General features: G+C 42.1%; 1 protein-coding gene across 3 annotated transcripts in view; it reads left to right on the forward strand.

Moving 5' to 3' along the window:
* Window positions 1–12161, forward strand: part of hoxa3a (homeobox A3a) — a 31234-nt gene that overhangs the window by 16136 nt on the left and 2937 nt on the right. The window contains exons 1-3 of one of the 3 annotated variants that reach the window (XM_084918694.1): window positions 2537–4920; window positions 6340–6400; window positions 10234–10816. In XM_084918694.1, the coding sequence (XP_084774820.1) occupies window positions 10351–10816 (466 nt within the window). In that variant the 5' untranslated portion in view covers window positions 2537–4920; window positions 6340–6400; window positions 10234–10350. The other 2 variants (XM_084918695.1, XM_084918696.1) reach the window with 2 other exon arrangements.

Raw genomic sequence — 12161 nt, forward strand, 5'->3', positions numbered from 1 at the left:
GGTTTACATTGAATTTCTATTCGGTGTGTGCACTATTGCGCTCTGAAGCTTTTGGTAAGAAATCCAGCCATTTGAGATGCGTACTTAAAGTGGTCACATTGCGTTGCAGTCCCGAACAATTTGCCTTGCAACATGTTGGCAACATTGTGGCTGCGTTTTCTTGCACTTTTTAACACTTTGCCAGAGTAGAAAGAAAATATTTCGATAAATGTTTTTTACAGAAAGGTTTCATTTGATAGTATTGCGCACCTCCGTTTTAATACATTCACGGTTGATCCGAAAAGATATTTTCACATTACGAATGCGCAAAATCGCTTTAGAGTGAAACCTAAGAAATGCAATGCCATGCACAAACTTTGACAAAGTGAAGGTATGTCTTATGTCTTTTTGTTACTGCTGAGTGTTCTGAACGCCGTGCGCGTTTTCGTGGATTAGGCCGAGCTGTGACAGAGTATATCAGGCAGGTATCAGTTGATAGCTCCAAAGCTTTATAGGCTGTACTGACACGGGAATCAGACCAAACCCAAACTGTTAAATGTATCCGGCAACACATATTGTTCTTATTTGCCATTACGCGCTGTGCACCAGAGTGTGAGTGTTGGTCACTACCTGCTACATCCAAACAATAGAGAGTTCAGCTGGGGGACACGGCCGGCACTGGCCAATCACCGCCTTAGAGCACTTCTTCTGACCCTTGACCTTTCGACACACACAATGTTAAGACCATATATCAGCACCGAGAACTCCAAGAGCTTTTTCTTCTCATTTACGGGATACCCAAAGAGGGCGCGGAAACAAAAACTGTGATTGTAAGTGTGAATCGGAGGCATGAGACAGCTCTCCTTCAAATAATCACTGAAACGTGCCTGTCAGTGCACGAAGAAAGGGAGCAGATATGAGCAGAAACGGATAGATGTTATTTAGTAGGCACTGATGGTTTTAGCCCACTGATTATGCCACTAACTGCACACTGGATGGGTCTGCAATGAAATAAATGCAAAATTAATTGGAGTGTTTTTTTTTTTTTATCCTTAGAGTGAGAAATAGATAGTTGTACATTTTCGTGTATGCTTTGCTTATTGAATGTTACCACACGCAATAAAAAAAAATGTGTTGTATGTTGCCGCAGACATCCTGAAGCTCCCCATTACTGTGCAGCAGTTGCTTCAGATATGGAAACTGTGCAGGAGATGACGCTGAGGCTGATTGGCACCAATTTTGCGCAGACTCCAAGAAGTCCAATTCTGCATAAATTACAGATTTCAAGTCATTTGAGTCGCGAATAGAGGTCACTTCCAATGTACTGAAATTTTAATTCGCCCGTTCACGTGACTCGCTGAATAATGAATGCCCCGGGGTCAGAAATAGATGTGAAATTCTGACTTATTTTCATTTGAAGTGATCCGCAGGGTGCGAGTCAGATCTCTTCTCCTCTGACAAAACTCTGTCCGCTGGACACAGACCGACATGACTTGTGAGTAGACATGGTTGCTTCTTATTTTATTTATTTATTTTTTAGCTTTGCAGTGATATCACAATTTTGCATACAATATCCCGGAAGTGCAGTTTGCGCCATGATCTTTTTGTGCATGTCACTGAATATTGCAATGCAAACAAACCTTTCCTGTTAATATCGCGTTTTGCTCTCTATGGTCCTCAAATCAATTTTAAAATCGGATCCATATAAATTTTTATTGTTTGGAAAATATACATATATACGCCTTTGGCATACAGGGTAGCCGTAGCTCAGGTATTCGAGCAGACGGGCTACTAATCGTAGTGTTAGAAGTTCGATCTCCCGACCCCTCCACACGTGCCGAGGTGTCCTTAGGCAAGACACCTAATCCCAAACTGCTTCCAGTTGAAGGCTAGCACCGTGCATTGGAGCTTAGGTGCCAAATTGCAAAGACAATGCAAAGCGCTTAGTTTACCAAGTGCTATGTAAGTGCAGACTATTTAGCCTGCATACTGGACCTCCTATGGACAACAAGAACAAGAGCATTACGATGGTCACATTCAGTCTAAACTTTGCTTTTAAATACAGATTTTAACTGAACACAAATCTGTTGTAAAATAAGTAATACACATATAAGTGCAGAGGTAAAGTCTACTGCGTGTGTTTCTGTGTCTCTCTGTGTGTGTGGCAACTGAGACGCTTCTATGCAATACAATTTTAATGAACCAAAATAAACAGTCAGTATTTATGTTGGCAACGTTCAGCTCCAAATAACTGCATGCACTAAACCACGCATCCCAATAAAAATAAATAAAAGTAAAATAATATTAATAGCAATCTCGAATGATGATAGCAATTATTAAACAGCGTTATTATTATATTGCTTTAAACCCTTAAGTGTAAGAAATAAATGGACTATTCAGTGAGAGTGAACACAATAGTCAAGTTATTATTAGAACTGTATTATTATTATTATTATTATTATTATTATTATTATTATTATTATTATTATTATTGTGGACGTAAGGCTATTTCCAAAATTTACTTGCAACTAAAGCTTGCTGGGTCATTTCCAATAAAAAAAAAAGCCAGGAGTCTGTTCAACATGTAAATTAAAATATCTTTATTACAACAATCTCATGCAAAAACATGTCAGTCGTCCTAATCCGCCACAGTGTTGGTGTGGGCTCATCAGTGGTGGCTCCCCTCAGCTTCAGGCGTTGAATTTTGCTTTAGCCTTGATGTTGGGCTGTGTAAACCTCGCAGAAAGAGTTATCTTGGTCTGAGAGTGTCGGTAACCCAAGCCTGGCTGTTAAGAGCTCCCAGTGTCAACATTGTGGGAAGATATGGACCGCCGTCTGGATAATATCCAGAGGTCTCTGCCTCTAACTCCTCTTCGCTGACAGTGATAAGGAGCCTTGATTTGTGTAAATACCTCTGATACAGTTGTTTAATGCGAAAACAGCCCGAGATTTAAAACATAATCAACCAGCTACTTTTGGCTCAAGGAGAAAGTTTTAGCTGCTTTATTGTGCTTTGTTTTCTTCTGCTTCTTCTTCTTCTCCCGAACAAAATGCAAATCTGGAAAGTAGTAGGTTAGGAAAAAAAAGTGAAATCAGTAGGCTACCAGCTGAGGACTTTTGATTTCCAACTTCTCCTTGTTTTTGAACTCCAAATAACTTTCCACTCAAGACTCCATGCCTCTGTCCTGGGTCAGGGAAAAGTTCAGGTGCGGTGGCAAAAGCTGGGGTAGGGGTTGTCTTCCAGAGCAGGGCCGTGTCAAGCCATAAATCCGCTGACAGCTTCAAATCTACAGAAGACATTAAACAAAATTAGCATTTGCTTTAACAAATGAAAGCGATCCCATCTCTTCACATTCATGCTTCCAAAGCCTAAAGTGCAAATTTAGCCTTCTTTCTCTTAACTCTTATCCTCATTTTTCTTTCTTTTAAAAAAAATAAATGTTAAATGTGAGGAAGGTGAGCTAATAAGAGGGGCTCTTCCTCTGCTCCTGCCTTTTAAAAGTTTACCGCTCAAGTTGTAGTTTGAGAGGACAAAAGCTGATGTGGGAGTGGGGATGCTTTCTATGTCCGCCCCAAATGATTAATAGTTGTAGTGGAATTTTTTCCACGCCCGCTGCTGCTTCAGTGTTGACGGAAAACAAGCGCCAAACGGTGCCGTGAAGTACAAAAGCTCTTCCAGGCTGGGATTTTTGGCAGTACCTGGAATGTTTGAAGGCGGATGTATTTCACGGTGGTACACTATTTATATAGAAACTGCTTCATATCAAGGCAGACATGGTGGAATGATAATTTTAAAAAATCCCCCCCACAACCCTTAACCTTTGCGCCAGCTTGTAATTTCAACCATCACTCAGCTGTTCATAGGAAACGCGTAAGTGCATGTAGGTCTAATGGGGGTCCATGTACTGATCAGCGGGGTCGAGCAGCCGCGCTTTGGTCACCTCAGCTCCGCTTTCCGCTCTCTGCTGACTGACAGACAGCCCTCACATCCACCAAGACGCTCAGCCTCCTTCATGTAGGACAGGTAAACGTGTAACGTGTTTGTATTTGTGCAGACTTTGCTGATGGAGGACCAGAGGCTGACTAAGTGGTGCCAAAGCACGAGTCTGACAATTAGGACTTGGGGGGCGATATTGAGTTGAGTTTTCTGCAAGGCTCCTCTCAAACCTGACTGTGTTGTTACAGAGAAGGAAAAAAAGCACATTCACTGCCAGCGAGGAGTAATTATTATTCCACTCTTAAATTATATTTAGTAAGGTGTGTGTGTGTGTGTTTTAGAGTGGGGGTGCCACCCCCATGCATAACGCGAATTATTACTCCGCAAAACACTCTCGTTACAGTGTGGCTCGGGGCTGCTGTGCACTCGAAGCTCAGCATAATACGGCAGGATTAGCTCTTTCAGCTGCTAACAGGCACCAAATATATGGCACTTTAAAACTGACAGAACAGTCTTTATCCCTGAATGGGCGACACGTGGAAAAAAAAAGAAGCTGCTTCCCCTGTGAGAGGCTTGCTCCTCTGCCAGATACATTGCAGTGTCACATACCCCTCTTTTTTCTCCCTCCAAACTGATCCGTTTCTCCTCGGGGGCAATGACTGCCTCCATTAATGATTCACGGGCTCAAATAAAAGGGATTTAAGTTGACGTTGCGTCACGTGAGCGCGGCGCATAATACTGCGCGGTGTTATGGCACTGGGAAGAAAACCGGAGCCCCGGTCTGGCCATATGATGCAGATTATATGCGGGTTACCCCCACTTTCCGCGAGGGGAGTCCTGGCTTTGTAGTTTGTTTATCCAGGGGAGGAAAAAAGAAAGTAGAGGCAGTCTGATAGAAAGAGGATTCCGGGTTTGTGGATGTATTCTGCTGTCACGGACGGATATGTTTTTCCACGCGGACGGAGTCAGAGCTCGAGCTTTGGGAGGATGGATTTTATTTTGAGGTATTTCCGCTGATTGTTCATTACTGTCGTGAGTTATTGCTGCGCGAGGCAGAGGTCAGTAACAAAGGGTCCAGGGCTTCTTCTTTTTTTTTTTTATTTGCAGGGAGATCAAATTGACACATATCAAGAAGCTTCATTTATGTATTAATATCTCAGTTATCACAGCTAATAGAGCGAAGCAAATACCTTAGACCAGAGCGATTTATACTGATTGTACGCATATCCATTTAAGGATTTGTCTGGGTCATTAAGGTTGAGACGTTGTTCCAGTTTATGCTTGTTTGCCCAACGCTGTGGTAAATGCAGCTTAAATTTCAATCCAAAACTTTAAACAGAGGCGCGAAAAAAAGGGGGAGGGGAAAAAAAAAGAGAGATTTCAGTTTTAATTGCTGCTTTAACAGCGTGAGCTATACCGTTTGGATTAAGAGGCCTGTGTTGTAAATAAAGCAGCCATTTAAATATCGGCTTCCAAGCAAAAGCTAAATAAATAAATAATAATAGTCAAAGCGCTCGGCACCTCTGTAAAACAAAACATCTCGTTGCTTTACGTTTTTGTGCGTAAATCATACATCAAGATGAGATCCGTGAAAGAAAAAAAAAAGTATAGGAAAGCGGTTGGGTTGTGTCGCTCCGCCAGGGAAACGAGGATATAATGGAAGACGGAGTGCCATCCAGGACCGGGCGGCCGCTCTGAGGTCACGGCACTCCTGCTTGATTTATGGGCGCGGGGACTTGGGGAAGATGGTGCGCCAGAGCTAATGACTATTCGATCCATTTGTGGAGAAATTGCTTGCCGGCCAGCAGGGAAACAACAAATGCGTTATTTGCATATAGGCCAATTTTTATGTTATTATGATTTTGTGCTGATAACCAGCCGTTTGTGGCTGTAACGCTGTTTGTCCGCGAAGAATATCAGAATTTGGCCTTTTACTTTCTGTTTTCTATTTTGTGTATTTGTTTTTCATAGACTGACATTGTCTGTGTGTAAGTCTGTGTTTTTATGTTAAAATGAATTAAAATTGACTGCTTCCTTTAAGCTGTAAAGATATCTTTACTTAACTAAAAATAGCTTGTTTGTTTTTTTAAAAAAAAAATACGTTTCATTGGATCTTGCAGTTTAATCAAATAATCCCAAATAAAAGATGACTTAATTTCATTTGTTCTTTTTTATTTCTTTATTTTATTTATGTTAGACATAAGATTTATGTTTGACTTTTATTTTTTAAGTCATGACGCGCGGGCCTAAACAACGCACGCATAACAACAATTGCCTTATTATTTATAATTACATTCGATCTTAACAGTATATTGGAGCCCTGGATTTAAAATAAAACCCACACTAATTTAATTTACAAAATCGTTGAAATGTTGGATCATTCTCCGAGAAAATGTAAATATTTGTTCTACTCCTCGTTGCAGAATTCCAGCTTAGTAAATTCTGGCCAACGCACGGTCTCCCAGACACCTTGAACTGCCTTCGGTAAGTCCATATATATTTATTGATTTGTGTTATGAATGCTTGATGGTGATATCCTTATTCAATTTCTAATAAGCACCACACACGCCCACCGAAGCACTCGCAGGGATAGAGAAGCAGCCTATGGCTTGTACATTTCCTTGTAGCAGCAATATGACCAGCCCGAGAGCAATAATTCCTTCTCTTCCACTTGTCTTTGTGGTGCAATTTGTCACTATAAAAGTGACGAGAGGAATCGCAGCTCTTGGAGCGGTGCCTTACTCATTTCAAAAAGCACTTTCTGTGAAAGCCATCTCTTCTAGCTGCCACAGTTTACAGAACTGAAGTTTTTGAAAATATTTTTTTCTTTTATCAAAATTCCTTTCTTTCTTTTTCCTCTTTTCTTTTCTTTTTCCTTCCCACATTTTGCGCCTTATTATGTCCGGTAGTATACGAGCCCCGCTGACTTTTAACCCTCTCCTCAGGGCCACATTAAAGAGAAAGTCGAATCAGCATTTTAGCACTACACAAAGAAGTAAATAATTATACAGACTGGCTACTTTTGGTTTGGGGGGGGGCAAAAAAAAGCGCAGTTAGCTTAAAAAAAACCCTCACGTGAATTTTTGGGTCCCACTCAAACTCCCACGCCGTCCGTGTGTTCGACAGTTTTTAATTGTGTCACTGAATTTTGTCCCAGAGCCTGAAACCAGCAGAGAAGCTGCAGCTCTGGACGTGTTTACAGCCCGGGGAAGCTGAGAGGACATAAATCTACTTTTCTCAGGCTTTCTTTTTGGCTGCAAAAGACAGCATTAATATGCTGAGGGATTCCCCCTGCTACCGCTCTCTTCTCCCCTGGTCCTCGCTGCATGTCCTCCACTTTGCCTTTTGGTGATGAAACTTGTGCCCATTTTTCACACCATGCTCCAGGAGGGGGTTGATATAAATCGAATACAGCTTTGATCAGCCATGCTTTCATAAATCTCAGCTATTTGAAAGCACAACTATATATACATATATTTGTGCGTGCGTATGTGAGAGCGTCTCGGCGTATGCGCAGTATTTCGGTATTTATTTTATTCTCGTGTTAAAAAAGCCATAAAGGGCGTACCTGGCGCAGAAAATGAAAACGCACTGTTGTCTCCTTTTTTTCGCCAAAATGTGCAGAAATGCGGGTTAATGATTAAGCCGTGGATAGAAGCCCTTTATGTCCCATGGAAATGGAAATGCAGCATGGTCGGGGCCTGATTATTCCTTTGTATTCCACCTCTTTCTCTCTCTCTCTCCCCCATCTCATTCACTGGGTTCATAATTCCACTGCAGGCCACGGAGTACATAATAACAGAAAAGATTTAAAACACTTTAGGGAAGGACTGTGCTATTTTTGTAGAGATATAAATATATATATATATATGTATATATTTTTTCTTCTAGACGCACTACCTCGTTTGGTTGGGGGAGGAGGAGAGGCAACCACTTGATTTGAACAGGCTTTCCAAGGCGCTACTTCATTTGCATAATTTTTCTTGTCTATGGTGACGCTCTGGTTCGGGGCAGTTCACTGGTGACTGCATGGTACTAGTGAAGGATCACATACACCAGCATAGCCTTGGTCGACTTTAATATTGCTATGAAGCCCTGGTCATAGCTCTATAGCAGGACGATACATTCAATCTTGGGGCCAGATAAGTCTTATCTCGTTGACCCGACAGCTCACGCCTGCTTTCGTAATCTCGGTTTACCCGTCCACGTCGAGCAGGAAAAAAAGGAAAAGAGGAAAAAAAGGGGGCTTCTCTTGGCTCTTCCTTTTTTTTTTTTTTTTTTTTTTTTGTTGTTGTGGCTGCTAATGCTCGGTGTATGGCAGGGCGCAGTCTGCTACCGCTGCTTCACCCAGTCAGCCCTGTCTTTAAACTTTTCTCTGGATTACTGCTTTGATCGATTTCGTCGCTGAATGAGAAAATATTGCTTGGTGCTCTGCATTCGTCGTAAGAGGATAAGGTAAGCAGGCCAGGAATAGGCTCCCTCGGTTGTAAATGGCTGAGTTTGTATGTCGCGCGGTGATTTATCACCGTATGCCTTAGATCTCGGTTCAGGAAGAGTTCACACACACACACACAGTCAGGCGGCCGGATTTCTCCAGCGTGGAGCGGAGGGGCTGAGCAGAGAGCTCAAGTCTGTCTTTTGTCTCTCTTTTCTCTGCCGTTTATGACTATCGCAATGGTTCGCCTGGAGATACACACCACAGAGCTTCGTGATATCTTTTCCCGGTCATCACGAGTGCAGACACGGTGAAGACACGTCCTTTCAGTCTGCGGTTTAACAGCGCTGAGGGCATTTTGAAACTGATTTGCTTTTTGTTATTGTATGCAGAACGGCACAGGCCAGAATTGCTCGACATTTACATTTTCCGTGTGCTCATTTTATGATGATGCATCGCATAGTTATGTGTCTGCTTCGGGGCTATGGATTATGAAACGTGCAAGAGGGCTTCTTTTTTGTTTTAAACCCTGTTTTTAAATCATTTTTATTGCCCGGGTAACTTTTGCTATCAGACATAAAACAACCCGACTCATCAGTTAAAATCTCAACAGTGTTAAATGCAGTGTATATATATATATATATATATATATATATATATATATATATATATATATATATATATATATATATATATATAATTTAATGTATTTATTTGCTTTATTCAAACGATGTATAATGGCTAAATCTATAGAATCTACAGAGTAGACAGCAAATGCGAAAATGAATGGGAATATTTTATTTCTACTGAAAATCATTAGCTTAATAATAATAATAATAATAATAATAATAATAATAATAATAATAATAATAATAGCTGTTCAATCCACTGTTTCATTGTTAATGTCCCATTATAAAAAGATTTCCCCCAAAAGAGCAGTGATGTGTGTCTATCATAGTTTATAGTCTCTCCCCGAGGTTACCTACATGAATTATGGTGCTCTAGCAACAGCCTCTAGCTGTACCATCCCCGGGTTTCTGTCTGCTTAATACTTGCTTTGTTCGGGCTTGGCTGCTCACCGGGCCGCTCATTCCGAGCGGGCAGTCCCGGCTCACTGACCCCCCCGCCCTCATATATCACCGCGACCGGCCGCCGCGCAGACAGCGACAGCAGCCATCATTATGGGCCTACTATGGAACAAAGTTCAAACCATGGGCATGGAGATGCACGGACGCCGGCCGGTTTTTCAGGTTTCTTCTGGGCCTTTACATTTTTTCTACTATTATGAGGAAACATAGAAAAAAAAAAGGGGGGGGGGGTAAAAAAGAGACAGACTATGTGGCAAGCTCAGGGATATTTTATTCTCTTAAAAATTATGATTTTTTTCTAAAAGTAAAAAATAAAATGGGTTGAAAGTTTGTGGATCCGACGGTATGTTTTTCACTCGCTATACAGGAAATTAGATACACCGTTGACAGCCCTGTTGGTAGAATAACAGTGTAAAAGAAATATTATTTTCCTGTGTGGTAACCCTCTAACAAGCTATTTCCACAGCGCATTTCTCCATAAGGCCTACTCTAACTATATTCTGCTTCACTGTTAGTTAGAATCAAATATTTTAAAACACCACCCGTCGTCTTTTCGCGTTTCTAAACGATTTGACAGTCTGAAATGCTTTTAAAATGGTTTTATGTTCGCCACAGATGGTAATACAAGGTTAGTGCGTGCCTCTGTGCCCCGTGTAAGCCATAAGGTAAACGGTAATAGTCCACAGAATTGTTGGCCCTATCTTGCCTCCATAGTCTCCTGTGTCAGGGCTGCATTGAAAAGTAAGATGGATCGCCACCATTTCTTCTCCTCACAGTGCTTCTTGTAACCCTAGGTTCACCCAAGGAGGCCATTGGCGGAGAGGCGTCACGTGACCACGGGGTGCCAATGTTATTCTACAAGGGTGTCAAGACCCTGTCAGTTTCTGAAATAAATATTGGGAAACGGCGAGATGCAAAAGGCAACCTACTACGACAGCTCCGCAATTTACAGTGGCTACCCATATCAAAGCGCAAATGGCTTCAGTTATGATGCCAATCAGGTCCAATATCCCCGGGCCTCTCATGTGGAAAGTGAGTACCATCGACCTGCCTGCTCCCTGCAGTCTCCTGACGGCTCCGTGGCTTTGCAAAAGCCGGGGGAGATGGCGGAGAGCTGCGACAGGACCACAGCCATTCAGGCGGCGCAGTCCAAGGTTCATCCCGAAAGCAATCAACCGCAGGTGCCGGTATCAGGCCCACCCCCTCCCTCACAGTCCCCCGGTGCTATCAGCCAAAACACAAGCAACGGATCCAACCAACCAGTCAGTGCCAAGAACGACTCCCCGACCTCTACCGCTCGCAGCAAGCAGATCTTCCCCTGGATGAAGGAATCCCGTCAGAACACCAAGCAGAAACCCACCAGTAGCTCCAGTTCAGGTACTCACTGCATTAACATGACTGCTACTCTAATATCCACACTTTTTGTTGGTCTGCAACCAGAAAGTTGCTCAAGTTTGGTTTAGAGAGGATGCAATGCACAAGGGGGTGAGCAGGTAAGGGCTTACGAGGAAAGGGGGGTGGGCCCACAACAGAACAATACTTCCCCTGGGAAGGTCACAATGGTGTGTTTTCTGCATCGGGGACAGGAAGTTGTTAAATGTTTTAAATCATTAATAATCAGTGTGTCATGGAATTACATTGCTATTGCTGTAATGTATAATTACCATAATCCCACACATACCCTTTACTATTACGTTTATTTATTCTACACTGCAGTTGTAGTGAAGTGCAGTGTAAACTGACAGACTGGCTACACTGCATCCTGGTCAAAATCTGTAAGGATTGTTACAAATTATTTTCGCAATATGACGTTTTAGACTGCGGAAAAACTGTATGCCACATTAACAGTAGATATCACCATTTGTTGTCTCTTTTGCCCTGCAGCTGACCTGTCCCTACTGTAAACACACCTCTCCTCTGATCTCATAATGGTCCTGGACAGACAACAAACACGCACAACAGTTGTTTCAGTTTGTCCTGCTGTTTTGATTAGCGAAAAACTCTGTGGGTCAGTGTGCATGTGTGGGAGATGGTCCGTATTTACTTAGAGGAAAGCTAAACATTTCGAAATGCACATCTTCCCACGAACTTCTTATTTTGTAAATTCAGTGGCTATATGCTTTAATTTCGGTGTGCAGGTTATAGTGCACTGATAGAAGCAAAGGCGCGTGGCTCGATGAGTATCAGGAGAGGTGTTTTTTTTTTTGTGTGTGTTTTTTAACAAGTCCCAACCTTTTACGCACGTTCATGCACGCAAGGTAGAACCTGCTGTTTTGACGCCAGCGAAATTCGGGGTCAGGGGTTCTGAGTTTAGCTCCGGGTAGTCAACACTTCTTCCTTTCTGTAAAAATAAATGGGTAATAATCTAATGACATTCCAGGATCTTACCAAGTGCAATCGCTGAACTGCAAGGCAGTGTGGCGCTTTTCATTAAGTTTAGTTATTTCAAGTGCAGCAAAGGTTTTTTAATTTGTTTTCAGCATCACATAGCCGATTTATGGAAACCCTTGATGCACGTTCAAGGTTTATAAGAACGGCAAATCGTATTATTGAGATCTCATTGTCAAGATGAAGACACTGTAGTGGTTTGAAGAGTCTTATTTTTACTTCCATAACGAAGAGTTAATTTCAGAATTGCTTTCAAAGACCTTTTGAGAGCTGGAGGATTTTCTTAATAAATTAAGCAGCAGTCTTCAGTGAATGCGTAATGCTCATAGCTTTG

Source organism: Perissodus microlepis, chromosome 22 (assembly GCF_051167445.1).
Source record: "Perissodus microlepis isolate ML-2025 ecotype Zambia chromosome 22, ASM5116744v1, whole genome shotgun sequence".
In the NCBI taxonomy this organism is placed as follows: Eukaryota; Metazoa; Chordata; class Actinopteri; order Cichliformes; family Cichlidae; genus Perissodus; species Perissodus microlepis.